Source organism: Polyodon spathula, chromosome 2 (assembly GCF_017654505.1).
Source record: "Polyodon spathula isolate WHYD16114869_AA chromosome 2, ASM1765450v1, whole genome shotgun sequence".
NCBI lineage: Eukaryota > Metazoa > Chordata > Actinopteri > Acipenseriformes > Polyodontidae > Polyodon > Polyodon spathula.
In genome coordinates, this window is record NC_054535.1 from 95,160,527 (window position 1) to 95,179,265 (window position 18,739).

An 18,739-nucleotide genomic window follows, 5' to 3' on the forward strand; every position below is an offset into this window, starting at 1 on the left:
CTAGTTGCAGCTGTTGTTTGAATTCACACCATGGACTCTGAAAAATGAAAATAAATGACATTTATTTACCACAGCTGGTTCATAGAAAGAAAACTTCAAGCTGGTCTGAAAAGCATCATCCAAGCATCTAGGAACATCTACACATAACCCTAACCTTTAATTACAGTTTTACCCTTAACCATTAACTTAATCATATCCTTAAAATTAGATTGCAGAATTGCTATTCAGCCCCCCAGTGGGATGGATGATTGAAATATTTTTCTCATTACAACAGATGCTGTTCAAAGTGTGGAGGCTACAGGAGCATTTCGTGCCAGACAAATCAACAGCCTGTCAATTACGTGCTGTAGTTGAAGTGTTTCATTTAGTCTCCTAATTAATTTTTTTTTTCTTTTAAACTTTCAAAAGCATCAATATAGGTGTAAAATATGTGCATCAATGAATTCTGGGAACCGCTGTACAAAGAAAAATAATATGTAATTATTTTCTTAATGTACATGATGAAGCTCATAAATTACTGAGTTTTGAATGTTACTCCCATGAAGATAAATGATTCAAAAGTGAATTGACATTTCTGAGAGAGAAACAGTGGCACTAATAGTAATTAATTGTACAATAAAATGCTGGAACTTTATTTGCAAGAGTGAATTTCTTTTTTTTAATTACTAACATTAATAAACTAACTGTCAAACTAAATTAACACAGCACCCCGACACGCGTTAAAAAACGCAGCAGCAATGTACAAGACATGCACATTATTTAACAGAATGGTAAAGTAACTCACCAGAACAGGAAACACCAAATTACTTTCGACTTGTGTCTGATTCGGTTGTTTTCAAGAATTCGCCAACTTTTTGTAGCAAGAGAAACAGCGGAACATTTCACTGTTTGTTCACGTGCCATTTTGTAGCGATGAGGTGCACTCGTGGAAATCAGAATACAAAATGAGTCAATGAAAGGACGGAGGTTCTGGAAAGATTTAATAAACCAATCAGTGTGCCTCAAGACACTCTCGTGATGACAAGTCGCTTTTGAAAACACTGAATAAACAGGCTAATTTAAGTTTGATGATGATGAGTTATCAGGTTACAAAACAGTACTGTATCTGTTGTGAATAAGTTGCTAGCAGTGCCAAAAAGGTGTTTTTTTAAAGTGAAGTTCCTGTTCCTTTAACTGGAGCATGGGAATAATCAGTTATTACAATGGGAATAATCAGTTATTACAATGGGAATAATCAGTTTCACCACAAGGGTGTTCTCATAGACGAAGTGTTCTCTTAGAAGGTGTTCTTATATACAGAGACTACTGTATTACAGTACATCACTAAATGATACATGCAGAGGGTACAAAGTTTTCAGTATTTCAGCTTTTTTGTTTGTGGTGAATTGGTTATAGTTTATCAGTTATTTTTTAAGGCTTATTTTATCACTACAATTGACTAAAAATATTTAATGTTTACACCCGGCTGTGAATATGAGTACCTGCACTTTTCTGTTGAGAATTTCACCCCTGGTTAAAGTGCTTCACCAAGTGCTTCACCAATCTTATCTCTTTGGGGAAGAGAGAACCCAGACAAGAGAATGTTATAAAATGGTATGCCTTAATTACTTAAATTAATTACTTATCAAGCTAAAACTTAGGGACAGGAAAGCAAATATTTTTTCATCTTTGAGACATGTTCTGTCTTTGTCAGTTAGTGTATCGGTTCTGAGTTGAGAAGCACTAGATTTAATTACTCTGAATTGGGTCCTCTATAGCAGATAGGACATTCATCCAGTGGGAAAGCTAATTCTCATTAGGTAGAAAAGAGGTATTGTCATGGTGATTAGAGTAGACTTCAAGCCCTGAGAAAACATGCAATGTCTTGGAGCATTATAACATACTCAGTCAGGATTTCAAGCAATTGGAAATCTCCAAATTGGGACCAGCTAATTATATTTTGTCTTTCCTATGAACACCCCAAGACACTCTTCATAATAGCATATCTCAAAAGGAAAATAAATGAATCAGTTAAGACTGCTGTCTCCAGTGAGAGCTGTTATCCTTAACTTAGTCACTAAGAACCCTCAGTGAGACCAGGTTTTATGTTTACTCCTCATTTGTTTTCTAAGTGCACTGTTATTGGCTCATCTGTGTTTTTCTAAGAAAACATAGGCGGCATATTAGTGTTTCACCTATGCTTCATCTATGATTTTCCATGCACGGTGCAACATTAATGAGCTTCACCACCTCATAAACAGAATAACAATTCATCTTAGCAGATACAACCGTAGGAAATCATACATAACCCACATAATATGATAATAAACAGGTAAGAAATAAAATATTAGGAAAATGTAGGTGATATTAAATATCTCTTTTAGTACCATGGATATCTGTTAACAGCCTTACTCAAGAGACGGTAAGGGCTCATCCTTTATTTTTGCGTTGGGTTCTGAGTAGTTGGCCTTGTCCATATAGTAAAATTTATTACACACTGAAAATCTGGGAGGAGGGGGGATAATTTAGTAGTATTTTGGTTGTTAAGTTACCGTCTGGAAAAGCCAAGACATTTTAGAGACCATTATTAGCTATGCTAATCCAAGCTAATCAAGTTTACTAATTAAAGGACATCTCCTAAGTGGATATATGGTCAAAACTACTAGCCCTACTAACCTATTTTCCTTCCAGATTATGAGTTGCATCACTAAGAGAATGACGGTATAGTGAGCATTTTAGAACCAAGCATTTGAAACAATAGTATGGTAATCAGTATACAGTAGTTGTATGTGAATTCCAGATATATACCTGCCTAGATATAGAATGATCTTTGAATTCATCGTTTTAACATGTAGATACCCCTTATCTATGCCCACAGAGGCACTGACTGGTGTGCACAATTATCTGCATTGTGTTGGCATTAGCACTGCAAATTCTTACCTTGATACCTTGTGTCTATTTCCCCTGCAGGTACCAGGCGAGTCTATCCTCAGATCTAGACTGGCAGCAACGAGAGCGTTCCCAGGAGGCGGCGATGGTGGCGGAGGTGCAGAGGGACCCGCGGGCAGGATCCATGCCCATCCTGGAGGAAGTGCAGGTAGATCCACGCAAGTACTCTCACAGCAGCTCCGAGCGATTCTTGGAGCACTCCCATTCCTCCCTGGAACGTTGTGGGCCAGGGGATCTCGACTATGCGCACTCCTTTGACTACAAGGTGGGCTCCCCTTCTTATCTGGACAAGCTGCTGTGGCGGGATGGCAAGCCCCACCACTACTCTGAACCCAAGCTTATCTTGGACCTCTCACACTGGAAGAGTAACAGCATGTCGGGGCCCCCTGGTGGCGGTGGTGGTGAGGGTAGGGGGATGAGGAGGGGGAGCAGAGGGATGCGGTTGAGTCTGGAGGATCAGGAGGAACCCCCCACAGACCTCTTCTTGGAGATCTCTCGCTGGGTAGAGAGCACCCAGGCCAGGTTGGACAGTCCCAGCCCTCCACCGCTGCTGCCCGCAACAGAACTCCAGCAAGAGAGTAGCAGGCCACCCTCCTCCCCCCAATTTCTAGCCACAGCGCTGCCTGCCGCCAAGATAACCAATGGGAATGAGGCCCAGTTTGACCTTGACGTCTTCATCTCCCGGGCACTCAAAATGTGCAGTAAGCCAGAGGAGCTGACAGACAACCGGCTGGCCGAGATCAATGGCACATGCATCCCGGAGCATCCTTCCGAGATAGTGCAGGCTGAGGTGTATCAGAAAGAGAGATGGTAGAGAAGGAGGCATGTTTGAACTGAAAACTAATTGAATATGTGAAAACTGTTGTGTGTGCATATATTGAGGTGGAGAGTGTAGTGATGGAAGTGAAACAGCCTCAACAGCTAGTCAACTGTAAAGAAACATGCTCACAGGATGGACAAAAACATACAGATGGGATTACTGTGTCATATGGGTAACAACCCTGCAAGAATTTGATATGTAAAATAAAGAGTGTTGTACTATTTATGAAGTTATGGGATATATAGAGTGAAAACAGATGTGAACAAAATTTGAAAGGAGTTATTTACTTAGGAAATCCAACAGTTGTGGTAGATTGTGGAAACTAACAAGATCTTTCTAATGTTAAATGATTTAAGTTAGTAATTATTACTGCTGTTTTAAAGAAAAGAACTAACATGGCACAAACACTTTGTTGCATTTTTGTTTATAGGAAAATATTGTTAATGTTCTAATGTGCTGGGAATCATAATGCACAGCAAAGCATTCGGTTGAGGTTGCCTATTTGGTCATTGATTGTGAGAGTGGAGTGTGCCTTTTGAAAAAAAAATAAGTGTGTTTTATTGACAGAATCCAGCACTAATTAAAATGCAATACTTGAATATGACTTATTTGGTCTGCTCTAACAATCACCCTAATTCGTCATGAAATGCACTGACACGAGAAAGATAAATGCACCAGTCATCAGTTTGCTTTCCAAAGCTATAGATGTGCTGTAACATGAACATGAAATGTATATATAGCCCCAGCAAAAGCAACAAACATGGCTGTTTACAACACAAATAGAGGTAGCACGCTATGATAGTAGCGCTATTATTAAAATCCACTTGACCCTGTCTGATTTTGAATACAGTACTTATGACAAACCCTTAAGTGCCTTGTCATTTTATTTTGGATGTCACTTATCATAAGAACTGTACTATTAATTAAACGTGCATTACATTAATAAGGGTGTTTACAACAATTTGTAAGATATTACGGGAAAGCTCAAATGTTACTTACCTGATTGTGGCCATCCGGGTTTACAACAGGTTTATAGCACAAAAGAGACTTATGAATGTGCTGTGCTAAATTTGCACTCAGTTGACTTAGTTGAGGTTTATTTAGTGGTACATACTATTTTGTGCATTGTTGTATGGTTACCCTCCTTACTCAGCAATGCAATCATCAGAATTGTTTCACCGTAACATAAACTTAATCCAAGGTAAAGCCAAATGTGTCTGATAAAATAGGAACAATTCTTAACTCCATCTGCTCGCCTTTAAAAGTCAGCTGTGGTATCCCATTTTAAAAGCCTAGCAGAGCACCATAAAAGCATAGTGGAATCACAGGCAAGAATAGTTAATCACAGATGCTGTCAGTATGCTAAAGCATATATAAAGCATGGTTAACCACTATGAAAGCATAGTATTATCATAGGCAAGGTAAACTGCAAAATTACTGGACTAAGCAAGGACTGCTACAATATTCTAAATGTGCACCTCTTTAGATAATAGATAACCCTCAAACTATGACAAATATAATCTCTCCTGCAAGCACTTGCTATTTTTGTCTGACAAAGAGTCACTGAGGTTAATGTTCTGTGACCCTGAAACCACCACTTTTCGCTGGTCACATGTTGACTTCTTTTTATTGCCTTTTAACCTGAACCTGAAAGCACAGCACACTGGGGTTGCTTAAAATGCGCCTAATGTGCTCTGATGAGTACTTAGAAATGCAGCTTGGAAGTAGCCTAAATCCCTCTGGAAATCATTAGGAGTGTCCTTGGAAATGTTCTGGGAAACAGGGCTAAGTAAAAGGAAGAGGGTGTCAAGAATGGCCAGGCAATGCCTGTTTCTGCCTATAAGTAGCATCATAGGATTGCTTTTGCAGCTGTGGGTTTTTCAAGCACTGTGCTTCCAGTGAACAGCCTGCTTCACAGGACGACATGCCTGTTAAACCCGACCTTGTTGACTGTCCAGTTTTTTTACAGGTTGAAAATGATGCCCACTGTATAGAACTGTACTGGCTCAGGAATCAAAAAAACATTTTTAAAAAGAGTAGAATTACTTGACCCATTTCCTAGTAGTAGTGAACAATACTCATCATTATTAAATAAACAAAGAACAATGTTACATGATCATATTTTAACAGTCCAAAATCCACATAGTAGCTGTAATACCAGTGAACTCTGTATTTATTGAAATGGCATTTTTAATTGACTGATGTTTTGTTCCATTGATTTCCCCAAGCCGTTGTCACAGGAGGCCGTTCATGCAGTGTGTATCATGCAAGTCCCTTTAGGCTGGAGAAGCTGACAGTGGAGTATGTGGGAGGGTGAGCTCCTCTCAGTGCCTGGGTTATAATAGAATGCCTGGCAATATGTAGCCGATGAGCTTCAGCTTCCCTTTCCCTAGTGAAGTCAAGGAGCTTGTCTGGTCTGAAGTTACACTCCAGACCTGGTTTTCAGGATGTGATGTGAACTCATGAGAGTCAGCAAGCCCCAGAACTCAAGTGTGTCAAAACTCCGCCCTGCTCATAGAAACCTGCTTAGCACTGTTCTTGGAGAGTCTGTTATTAATGCATTTAATTGTGAAGTAAATAATGATGCAGAAACTACAACAATATAGCAGACTGGTTACTGGTTATTAGTATTGAAGTTTATGATGGTAATAAATGTGTGAAACAATCCACCAGGTGAGACTGAGGCAGCAAGGTTGTTCAGAAATCAATGAAATGCTATCCTGAACGATATGATGAATGGTTACGTAAGGAAACCGGCAAACACAATAACACGTCATAAATATATTACTGATGTAATATATGTAATGGCATATTAGTAAGATATTTGGGAACAAGAACATAAATAAAACATAGGAAATCTAGTCATGAATCATGTTGCCTTCAGTGTCTGTTATGAAAATAGCATCCAAAACCTCTTCATCCTTTAAATCAAGATCCTCACCCCCACTGGAGTAATCACAATCAATCTTACTCTCCAAAACAAACTGGATTGCAGCCTGCGAGATCGCTTGCCGGATTCAATTTAATAACTTTTACTCCACTCCTTACAAAATGAGCGCTCTCTGTTTATCCTCCTAACTACAAACTTATCCGGGTTCAAAGTTCATCTAGCCTTCCCTTCAGTCAGTGTGACTGTTGTAAGCCTATCAGTACACTCAGATCACATTTCAGAGCCATTTTGAATGATGCAAAAAAATAAAGCAGGCAGCGCTGTGAAAGGGCAGGGCCCGAAATATTCAGGCTCGGCCCTGAGGTCAATGTTCCAGAGCCCAAAATATTCAGGCTCGGCCTTAAAAGGGTTACAAACTAATAGATAGTAGTGCTGCTAATGCTAATGCAGTACAAGGATTTTCATACCTAGTTTACCGTTGATTTAACTCCTTGCCCATGTTGACTGAAGCAGCTAGTGGAAGAACATGTGACAATGGTGCTTTTGAATCTTTCTGTTACAGGGAAATTTGTAAAAAAAAAATACCATCATAATACCAATCATATTACCCTGAAGAGACCTTATCATTACCATTGCAGCAAACCACAATACTACAATATGTATTTGGAACAAAGTTTGTACAGTGGTCCTGATACAGGAGCACACATTTATACCGTAATATCTGAACATATCACCATGTGGTACCATTCTACCAATGACTCAGACTATTATATCTGACCAAAGTACAGAACTGTTGTATTTACATTGTAGTGCCACAGCATTGTCAATGAAGGTCGTTTGGTAGATATTTTTAGCATTTTCCATTATTAATATTATTCAATAAATGCAACCTTATTCAAATCTTTGGTATCTTTTAGAAATAGTTACTTTATGAAAAAATGAATATCCCCAATATACACTGTCCGGCCACTTTATTAGGACCTGTACCTATCAACAGGCTGGACCACCCTTTGCCCAGATTACAGCCTTTACGTGACATGACATAGACTCCACATGGTACTGGAAGGTCTCAGGGGTAGGCAGATAGTGGGAATGAATGTGTGTCACAAAGACGGCCGCACTGGGTGACATCAGACCAGAAACCAGGAATAAACAACAGAGGTGGAGATTGATGAAGCTGGGGGATTGGTCTCGCTCAGCATTTAATAATAAACAGACAGAACATAAAAGGTTGTAAGACAAACAAGACACAGGACACGGCACTCGTAGCCAAAACAAGAAGACAAACAGAACGGACTATACAGACAAAACACGGTGAGCTTCTATTATTATCTATTACAATTACCCCTGTCTCCAATCCCGTTCTCCACTCTCCGAACACACAACCCCGAGTGAGTTAAAACATGCTGCTTTTATGCAGCATTACCGAGACTCGACTGCTAATCAAACATTCAATTGGAGTCGCGGTACAACTGCACGTGAATTAATAAAGTGCAATTCCTCGTGGTCACATATTATTACATTTTACTTGCACGTGAAGTGCTGTGCAATCCTCATGCCTAAATACAAATATACATTTTAAACACTCTTGTTACACAGATCCGTTTATATCCTGTGTACCCATGACTATACACCAACAGTAACACACAGCACGTAACATACAACACAAAATACACACAGGGGCGGTCAACATTGCCACAATGTGCCATTCAAGTTCACCCCAAACATGCTCAATTGGATTAAGATCCGGGAATTGTGGTAGCAATGGAAGATGCCTGAAGTCGCTGTCATGCTGCTCAAGCAGAATTCAGCCCTGCAGGATGCGTGCACTGTCATCTTGAAAGTAACCATCACCATCAGAGTACAAATACAACATTGTGAGATGGACTTGATCTGCAACAACGCTTAAATAAACTACAGCATTCATTTTCCTTTCCAGAGTAATGAAGGGACCCAGGGTGTACCTGGAAAACATGTCACACACCAGGGCAATGCCAAATGCAACCAGGTTCCTGTTCAGTGTATAATATCAGACAATCACATGTTTACATGTGAACAAATGTTACAAATATCAAATTATTTAAAAACAAAAAAGTTATAATAATACAAAACATGATTTGCTAAATATTACAAAAAAATATGCAACCTCATTTCAATGATATGATCAACTTGGAGTTGATAATTTTGAAGCAGAGGTCTGATATTTTATTAATATTTTTAGCTGTAATTTTTTTTTTTTTAATCAGTTCATATAGATTACTAAATATCAACTGTTAACAAGAATAGTATTTTGATCATATGTTTGAAATCTAGTTGATAAAGGTTGACTAGAAGAGTTAAAGCACAACCCCAAAATCAAGCATGAAACTGTTAACTGTGGAACCCGAGATTAAAAGGGCATTCAATACTGGCATCCAGTAACTGCCAGCAAACTGTAAACTCAGCCTCAGCCATGGGTACTGCTGCTTGCATGCAGAGCTGATGTATTTTGGCAGCAACTGTCTGCCCTTTGCAAAAAAAAAAAACTGTGGGAGCTGTCTTTTTCCAGCTTTAAACATCACTCATGTATGCTTCCTAATACAATTTGTCAAGGCACTGACTAGAGGGGAGGCATGCCTTGATTTAGTCTTTTCAAATAACGAAGATAGAATAACTAAAACAGAGGTCAGAGAACCACTGGCAAACTCAGACCACAACATGGTCTCATTTGAAGTGTTTTTTAAAACCCAAAAAGTAATGACTAAAGCTAAGGTTTACAATTTTAGAAAAGCAAACTATGAAGGTATGAAACAGAGACTAACAGAAGTAGATTGGAGTAAAATAGTGAAAACACCCACAGAAGAAGGATGGTTGTTCTTCAAAAATGTAGTATTAGAGGCGCAAAACAATTACATCCCTAAAGTAGACAAATCTAAATGTAAAACTAAATTGCCAAAATGGTTTAATAGATCAATTAAAAAAAATATTCAGCGAAAAAAGACACTTTACAGAGCATTAAAAAAGGACCAAAAAGAAAGTACGCAGAAAGAGTACACGGAACTGCAAACGCAAGTCAAAAAGGAAGTTAGAAAGGCCAAGAGAGAAATAGAAATGAACATTGCTAAGGGAGCTAAAACCAATTCCAAAATGTTTTTCCAATATTACAACAGCAAGCGAACATTCAAAGAGGAGACTAAATGTTTAAGAGATACAAATGCCAAAATCATAGATGAAGAAAAAAAAAATAGCAAATATATTAAATGATTACTTTTCACAAGTTTTTACAAAGGAAGATACTGACCCTGCCCCACTGAACATGCCCCACATGTCATCCAGTTCCTATCCAGTTTTAAATAACTTTAGCATAACTGAGGCAGAAGTGTTAAAGGGACTAGGAGCTCTTAAAATAAACAAATCCCCTGGGCTGGATGAGATCCTCCCAGTAGTACTCAAAGAAATGAAAGAAGTAATTTACAAACCGCTAACCAAGATCATGCAGCAGTCTCTTGACACAGGGGTGGTACCGACAGACTGGAAAACTGCAAACGTAATAGCGATCCACAAAAAGGGAAACAAAACTGAACCAGGTAACTACAGACCAGTAAGCCTGACTTCTATTATATGCAAACTTATGGAAACTATAATAAGATCCAAAATGGAAAATTACCTATATGGTAACAGGGTCCTGGGAGACAGTCAACATGGTTTTAGGAAAGGGAGATCGTGTCTAACTAACTTGCTTGATTTTTTTGAGGATGCAACATCGATAATGGATAATTGCAAAGCATATGACATGGTTTATTTAGATTTCCAGAAAGCTTTTGACAAAGTCCCGCACAAAAGATTAATTTTCAAACTGAACGCAGTTGGGATTCAAGGAAACACATGTACATGGATTAGGGAGTGGTTAACATGTAGAAAACAGAAAGTACTGATTAGAGGAAAAGCCTCAGAATGGAGTGTGGTAACCAGTGGTGTACCACAGGGATCAATATTGGGTCCTCTGCTATTCCTAATCTACATTAATGATTTAGATTCTGGTATAGTAAGCAAACTTGTTAAATTTGCAGACGACACAAAAGTAGGAGGAGTGGCAAACACTGTTGCAGCAGCAAAGGTCATTCAAAATGATCTAGACAAGATTCAGAACTGGGCAGACACATGGCAAATGACATTTAATAGAGAAAAGTGTAAGGTACTGCACGCAGGAAATAAAAATGTACATTATAAATATCATATGGGAGATACTGAAATTGGAGAAGGAATCTATGAAAAAGACCTAGGAGTTTTTGTTGACTCAGAAATGTCTTCATCTAGACAATGTGGGGAAGCTATAAAAAAGGCTAACAAGATGCTCGGATACATTGTGAAGTGTGTTGAATTTAAATCAAGGGAAGTAATGTTAAAACTGTACAATGCACTAGTAAGACCTCATCTTGAATATTGTGTGCAGTTCTGGTCACCTCGCTGTAAAAAAAGATATTGCTGCTCTAGAAAGAGTGCAAAGAAGAGCAACCAGAATTATTCCGGGCTTAAAAGGCATGTCATATGCAGACAGGCTAAAAGAGTTGAATCTGTTCAGTCTTGAACAAAGAAGACTACGTGGTGACCTAATTCAAGCATTCAAAATTCTAAAAGATATTGACAGTGTCGACCCAAGGGACTTTTTCAGCCTGAAAAAAGAAACAAGGACCAGGGGTCACAAATGGAGATTAGACAAAGGGGCATTCAGAACAGAAAATAGGAGGCACTTTTTTACACAGAGAATTGTGATGGTCTGGAATCAACTCCCTAGTAATGTTATTGAAGCTGACACCCTGGGATCCTTCAAGAAGCTGCTTGATGAGATTTTGGGATCAATAAGCTACTAACAACCAAACAAGCAAGATGGGCCGAATGGCCTCCTCTCGTTTGTAAACTTTCTTATGTTCTTATATTCTTATGAGGGGACATAGCAATGTGTTAATTGTTCATTTACATGGTTTCAGCTATAAACATTGGATTTAGATTATTACATAGAATTGAGTAATTGTAGTTAACAAAATAATGAGTACATCTTAGCTGCATGAGTCTCAAATATGCAGTTTTGAAAGAAACATAAGTTGTATCTTTAAAAGTTATATGTGTGAGGGTCTGGAATCAACTCCCCAGTAATGTTGTTGAAGCTGACACCCTGGGATCCTTCAAGAAGCTGCTTGATGAGATTTTGGGATCAATAAGCTACTAACAACCAAACGAGCAAGATGGGCCGAATGGCCTCCTCTCGTTTGTAAACTTTCTTATGTTCTTATGTTCTTATTACTTTATTAATTTACTCTTTATTTATGTAAACATAATTTATTTATAATTTCATGTTTCAGGACTGTCCAATATTGATTTGTGGAGGCTGAGAAAAATAATTACGGGCCACTATTGGATTTTAGCCAGCATATTGGGGGTTGATACCTTACCCCTATTTTCATTCAGAACACAACACATATATATATATATATATATATATATATATATATATATATATATATATATATATATATATATATATATATATATTAACAAGTTCAAAGTTCACAATTCACTTTCAGTTTATTGTCTTATCTTTTGCAAAGACCACCTTCAGCATAGTGCAACTAAATATCATCAAGCAGAGGCCTGGTCTGGAGATGAGAAAGCTCCTTACTGTGCCGTCAAGTGTTTGCAGTCTTGGAGACCTGTAGAATAATGACACATACAGGGATGTGGGGACGTTTCTGGGAAGTAAGCAAATCATGAGGTAAAACAATGCAAAGTAGCTGAACTGCATCACGTTTCAGGGTATTGACTATGCTGCTTGGCTAAGAGTGGTTGCAGTTGGCAATAAAAGGGAAGCAAAAATGTATCTGAGTTTGTAAGGAAGAACTAGTAATTCAGCCTTCTCACAGCAACTGGTGACCGATCCGATGACAATGTATGCAATAAGATAGTCACTTAAAGGCATCAATAGCACAAACACTGAGTACAAGCTGTACCAAGCAGAACACTGGTGTGGGTTAGGCAGGATTGATTTTTACCTAGTATAGAAAGTGCAGTTATTCTACAAGGTTAAACAAACACCATCTGAGAAAGGCTTTGTGCCTGATTCACAGATTGAAACATTATACCTTTCAAAGCATAACAGACAATGGCACTGGTTACAGCATGGTGCCAGCAGGCACCACAAGACCTTTCCTTCATAGCACGGCAAAGCTTATTTGCACACCCCGTCTTTATAGTCCTTGGTCTTTCTCAAGCAGAGCTTAACAATTGTGTGGAATTGGTGTTTATTTATTTTTTATTTTGTTTTGTATGTGGATTAATGCACACTGGGAGACCAAGCTAATTTCACTTGATTTGAACACAGAGCTCCATAGGTCAAAGGCTTGAGAAACTGAATACTCCACTGCACCACCAAGCCCCCTGACATTATTTTATTAACAGTCTTGTTGTCCTTGCAAGGAGCATTAATAACCTGAAAAAACAAGCCTGAAAATAAACTTCCCAGATTTGATCTCAGAGATTTCCATTGTGTTTTTTGTTAATATACATGAATGATAATAATAATGCGTTTCATCTAGCATTTTTAGGATGAATGTTGGTGCTATTATTTAGATTTTCTTGACAACTAGATCCTTGTTGTGAGATCGAGATAAGGTTCCAAGGATACTGATCTGGGGTTTAACGTGAACTTTACATTTAAACTTGATCCCAGAATGCAAAGTGCACACACCATGTGCACCAACCTATAGCTTACTGTCACATTTGTGCTTATGTCTCTGTAACACTAAGCATATCAGAGAGATAAGGCATCATCTACAAGTTGTTCCTGAATTAATAATAGACGAAGATGCAGGCTGAAACGCCATTATCTGAGATGCTATTATCTCTGCCTCTGCTGTATTCGATAAGCTAAACTGTCTGCACTAGGAGTGTTTGCACTAGGAGTGTAGGAGTTACTTTACACAAATATTTGATTACCTAATTTCAATAATCTTCTTTGGCTGGTTTCACAGACCCTGATTAGTAATAACCTTAGAGTACCTAATGTTACTTCAGGTAAGGTAGTCCAAAACTAGTGTCAATTGGGATCAGTGAAACTAGCCTTTAAACTCCCTTGTTAAAGATGAAGTAGGTTCAAATATATATATATATATATACTTTTTTTTTTTTTTTTTTTTTTTAACTGTCTTCTTACCTATTTAAGGTGTCTGCTCTTCAGTTCCAGCTGGCTGACATAGATATATGTAACCAAGGCTAGATCAGCATCTTTACAGAAGCAAAAACCCAGCGCCATTAGTGATCTTCCATTGAAAACAAGTCTCCTTTAGTTTTGCTGGCTACACACTGCTGCGCACTAAATGTCCTGGCACTTACTTAAATAAAGACACTGGCTTATCTAGCCTACAGGCAACTAGAACTGAAGAGAAGCTCCTGAACTCACAGTCAAATCACATTAATATCAAACAATGTAAAAACACAATATATGAGTAACAGCTCTTCCACTACAAATAATTGCAAACATCATACGAAATGTTAGGGGTGGTAGGAGAAAAAAAAAAACAAGAAAATCTAATTTGAAACACGTCGGAAGAAATAAAAAAATTCGATTTATAACAGAACAGCAATGCCATCAGTTATGCTTTATTTAAGATTAAAGTGAAACAGAAATGCAGTATTGTGAAATTAATGACTTGCTTCTTAAAAAAAGAAAAATCCAAAATATAGATTTTTATTAATTACTTATGACATTGCTTAGACAGCAGAACAGAAGCTTTGAAAGGAGTCACAACCAAAAAGACTCTTTATTTGTCTCTGTAACTTTTATGTGCTGCAAAGCTGTGTCAGCTGTATTTTCTTTAGAAGTGTCCTCTGTGTGGTTACAGAATACAGAAGTAGCTCTAAAATACTGCACACTACAACACTGCTGAACAGCAATACAGTTACATTCAACACTGATGCAAAATGCAGAGACTGGCCTTGCTTTTGAATAAATAATAGTCTGAATGCAGTTTATGGTAAAGCCCTATGGAAAGTGTATTTGCTTTCAAAATAGGCCCCAAATGTACTGGAAAATACAGATGTTGTGTTAAATCACTGATTACCCTTTACTGCATAGAGCACTAAAAAAAAGAACATTTCGTTCTAGTCACCTGCTGTCACTGTTTTACACTGAATACAGCATGTGCTTCTGTTTTGATAATAGTAGCCAACGCCCCTCCACGAATGAGTCAGTCTGTTTCTAGGGCAACTCTCTCCCCTTATTTTGCAAATATATTATGTTCATAAGTTTACAATATCTAAATACTTTGATAGTTAGAAAAAACTCATGCAGAAAAGGGCTAAAGGAAAACAGCTATTTTAACAAAATAAAACCAGCAATGAATCACTAAAAACAATAACCAACCTGCTTATACCTTCAACTACCTTCAATTTATGTCTTGCTAAAATGCATTCAAACCTTAGAACATTTGCCTTGTCACATGCTTAAAAAAACCTGTATTGAGTTATTTAATACTATTGTGTATAAGACTATCATATCTGAATGTGTTTCATCCTGCTTGTCTGTGCTTTAATACAGTTTAATAATCAAATCATATACCATGGCAAACTTATATAAAGTACTTGGGGGGCCAAATTAATTGGTATAGGCTTACATATGACTACTAGGCCAGGAGTTTGAGACTCCTGCATACATTTCTAGCTCCAATTTAAACTAGGGATTACAGACTTTCAGTGCAATGTTGATGTCACAGAACTCGATTAGTACTAATCTTGGAATACCTACTATTACAAGGCTGTTTTGTTACTGTATTAAGGTTCTTGTATTGACAGCAAACAGTAAGCTTATGGGTCATTCTAAATAATCCTTTGGGTTTATGACTTTATGAAACAAGCTTAAAACTTTGACATTGGAGTGGTTAATTGTGTGATACCAAGATGAACAGTCTTTTTTTTTTTCTTATATCTTGGTGCCATCTTGTGGTTTAAGCCTGAAAGTGCAACAGTAAAACAACAATTGACATTTGTCAAACTTCTTGATACTTGCACAGTACTGTAATTTTATTGTTATCTGACCTCAACGTATTGCTACCATGAATTGCAAGATTTACCTCTAAAGACAATTAAAATAGAAATTCAATTTTTTGGAGATGTGTTAACAGAAACAATCAGTAAAAATGACAATTTCAATTCCGAATTCATTCGTCATGTACACAGCTGATGGGAACATAGAGAAACTGGAACGCTGGAATGAATGACACATTTGCTTTTACCGTACGTATGTTTAAGTGAATCATTTTTAGATCCAGAAAGACAGAATTATTTGTTTATACCGAGTCATTTTGAACTATGTAAAGATCGCCAATTTGAAATAATAATTCGTTTTTTGGTCATTGTGTTTTGGAAACATTCAGGCTTGAAATGCTGCTCCTTTAATTTTTTTGCGTAGTGTTGTAAAATAAGTGCTGATACTAAAACATTTCGTGCCATCAGATCAATAGCAGGGTCTCACGCACTCTCTAAATTTGGCATATCAATGGTATTTTTAATAGGCCCATTGATCTTTCACATTAGCAACAGAAGTAAATATAAATAAATGTCTGGGTTTACTTTTCACTTTCACTGTATAAAATATTTATGTAAAATCCCAACATTCTTACTGCACCAGCAGAAAAATACCAGCCATTCAGCCCCTGGATACCTGCTTATTTTACTGTATTTCATACGCTAGTTCCTGTCTCCTTCCATACGCTGTACTGATTTATACACAAATCAATCACAATTCAGCACGCTAAAGCCGCGTCCGTGCGCTGCATGCGTCGTACAGATTGACTGGCTAACGCAGAGCGTCAGATGTTGCCGATGACTGCGTGTTATTGGCTCCTTTGAGGCCGACGACTCTCGCGGTTAGATCCCGCCCTCTTGCCGGTTAGGTTGAGAACTTCATTCTAGATGAAGCCGGTGGAGACCCACAGCAGCCGAACGGGTTTAGGCTGTGATTGTATATACAGTTTGCTGTCTTCTTATAAAATAGCTGCGTAGGTAAGTATATTAAAGTTACTTTTCTATACTGAGCAGCAACCTAGATTAGTTTGTAATTAATGTTGCTGTGTTTATACAGTAGTACACAGTGGTAAAATGCAATTTGAAATTACGTCACCGTAGCTAGATGCTAATATTATGAATAAATATTTATGTACGTAAGTAAGTATGGAATTCAATAATGAATCACGTAGTCTGTTTGTCTTGTTAGGATAAAATGTACTTACCTACATAAAAAAAAAGCATAAGTAAGTCACATTGACGTGCATTTGTATTTAAGTAGAATGGGTTTACTCAAAATGTGTCATTTTGTTAAGATATTTATTAATATAATAAATTTTATAAAAATAATAATATCATTTATTTATTTAATGAGAATCATTTTGAGCTGTAAAAAAAAAAAAAAAACTGCAGTAGCCTAACATTACAGAAAGTAGCGATATTGTCTCGAATTTACTTAGTTTCATTTGAATCGGCTTGTATTATTTCTAAGGTTGTAAAAGTGTGATACTTTATTCCATCAGTACACATTGATGTTCTGTCCGTGGCTCTGTGGCAAATGCTGCATCATGCAATTATTAGATTAAAGGTAAAATCCTATGACTAAAAAAAAAAAAAAACACTGACTGGCGCTCTGGTGCAAAGCATGGCCTTTTCTTTTTTTTTCTGTTAGCCAAGTGTATTTTAGGACGGTTTTCAAAAGGTAATCATGCAGTTGTTACTAGTTTAAAATTCCCCTTTTCCATGAACCACTACGAAAAAATAATGCATGCACACTCACTGTGGTGATGTTCCAAGTCAGTAATGTTTGAGGAGTGGTAACCAGAGTCGCCTAACCTTTCAAACTGAGTGGCGATTGCAGAATACAGTACAGTATCCTGAACACATTTGAATATCTTCTAGGACATGCCAGCTACAATGAAATCCACATCATATTGCACATTGGTCAATTTATAAAAACAAATAAGCATTATATGCAGAGATTCTGATGATGCAGTATTTTACATTTCTAAAAAGTACCAGTAATCCAATACTAGAAGGTGATGCATTGTGTTTGTGTTGGGTGGCTCTTATTGTAGAATAGATATCTTGTGCAGTTTTAGTGATGGTGATAATTTTGGCAGCTCTAGCTGTGCAGACGTGTTTCTCTTACAAGAGGAGACACTAGAAATCTAATAAGCCACAAAAAAAGAAATTCTCAGAAACTGCAATTTTTTAAACTTTTTTTTTTTTTTTTTTTTTTTTTTTTTAAGGGATTGTGTTTTATCAACAGGATGGCATCACAATTTAAGATGTACTGGACAAATCCATAACTGTTATTTGATTGATTTATTATATGGGAATTCTAATTTAATACGCAACCTTTAGTGAATTCTTGCCTATAAGGGCAGTTGGGCCCAAATCATTTATTGGCATAACCAAGGCATTTTTGCTGTAGTTTGTGTAGTTTACAGTTTTGCTTTTGTTACAGTTTTACATTACACTGTTGGTTTTAGGGGTGGGAATTTCAAGTAATTTAGTGCTTGAGTAATCGAGCGTTAAACATTTTGAGTACTCAAACCTAATGCCAGACAATATTATTCTACATATGCACCACAAAAAATACTATGTTAACGCTAGAACCGCGCGGTTATACTTGTACCTAAAACCACCGCCAGCAGTCGTCATGACGGTTACATTTTAAACAACACCAGTATTAAAATGAAAAACAACTATTGGATACAACTCACAAGTTTTATTCAAGCACAGCATATCAAATATCTGCACAGCCGAAACGCTGTATTGATTTAAATTTAAATTTTCTAACTTTCTACATATAAAGCACTACTACAAAAAATGAACAAAATATAATAAAGTAAACATTTTAAAAGAAACTAGTGTTTAAACTGGTATGTACATAGAACATTATAAAAACTAAAGTAGTTTTTAATTTAAAACCAAAGTAACATGTGTTAGCTCTTGCATATGTCATTCAGTGCAGCGCAGAATTTAGGTTGCAGCCTATATATATATATACATACATACATACATACATACATACATACAGAGCAAGGGCGTCTAGATGACAT

The 18,739-nt window shown here is 37.2% G+C and overlaps 2 protein-coding genes across 2 annotated transcripts in view; both read left to right on the forward strand.

Moving 5' to 3' along the window:
• The window catches only part of LOC121304268 (mitogen-activated protein kinase 4-like), a 31,555-nt gene extending 26,944 nt beyond the window's left edge, over window positions 1-4,611 (forward strand). The window contains exon 6 of the mRNA XM_041235307.1: window positions 2,950-4,611. Within this exon, the coding sequence (XP_041091241.1) occupies window positions 2,950-3,742 (793 nt within the window). The 3' untranslated portion in view covers window positions 3,743-4,611. The remainder of the gene's footprint in view (window positions 1-2,949) is intronic.
• Window positions 4,612-16,565: 11,954 nt separating this feature from the next.
• Window positions 16,566-18,739, forward strand: part of LOC121304278 (NAD-dependent malic enzyme, mitochondrial-like) — a 32,445-nt gene continuing 30,271 nt past the window's right edge. Inside the window, exon 1 of the mRNA XM_041235317.1 lies at window positions 16,566-16,670. The gene's annotated coding sequence lies outside the window, so the exon portion shown is untranslated. The remainder of the gene's footprint in view (window positions 16,671-18,739) is intronic.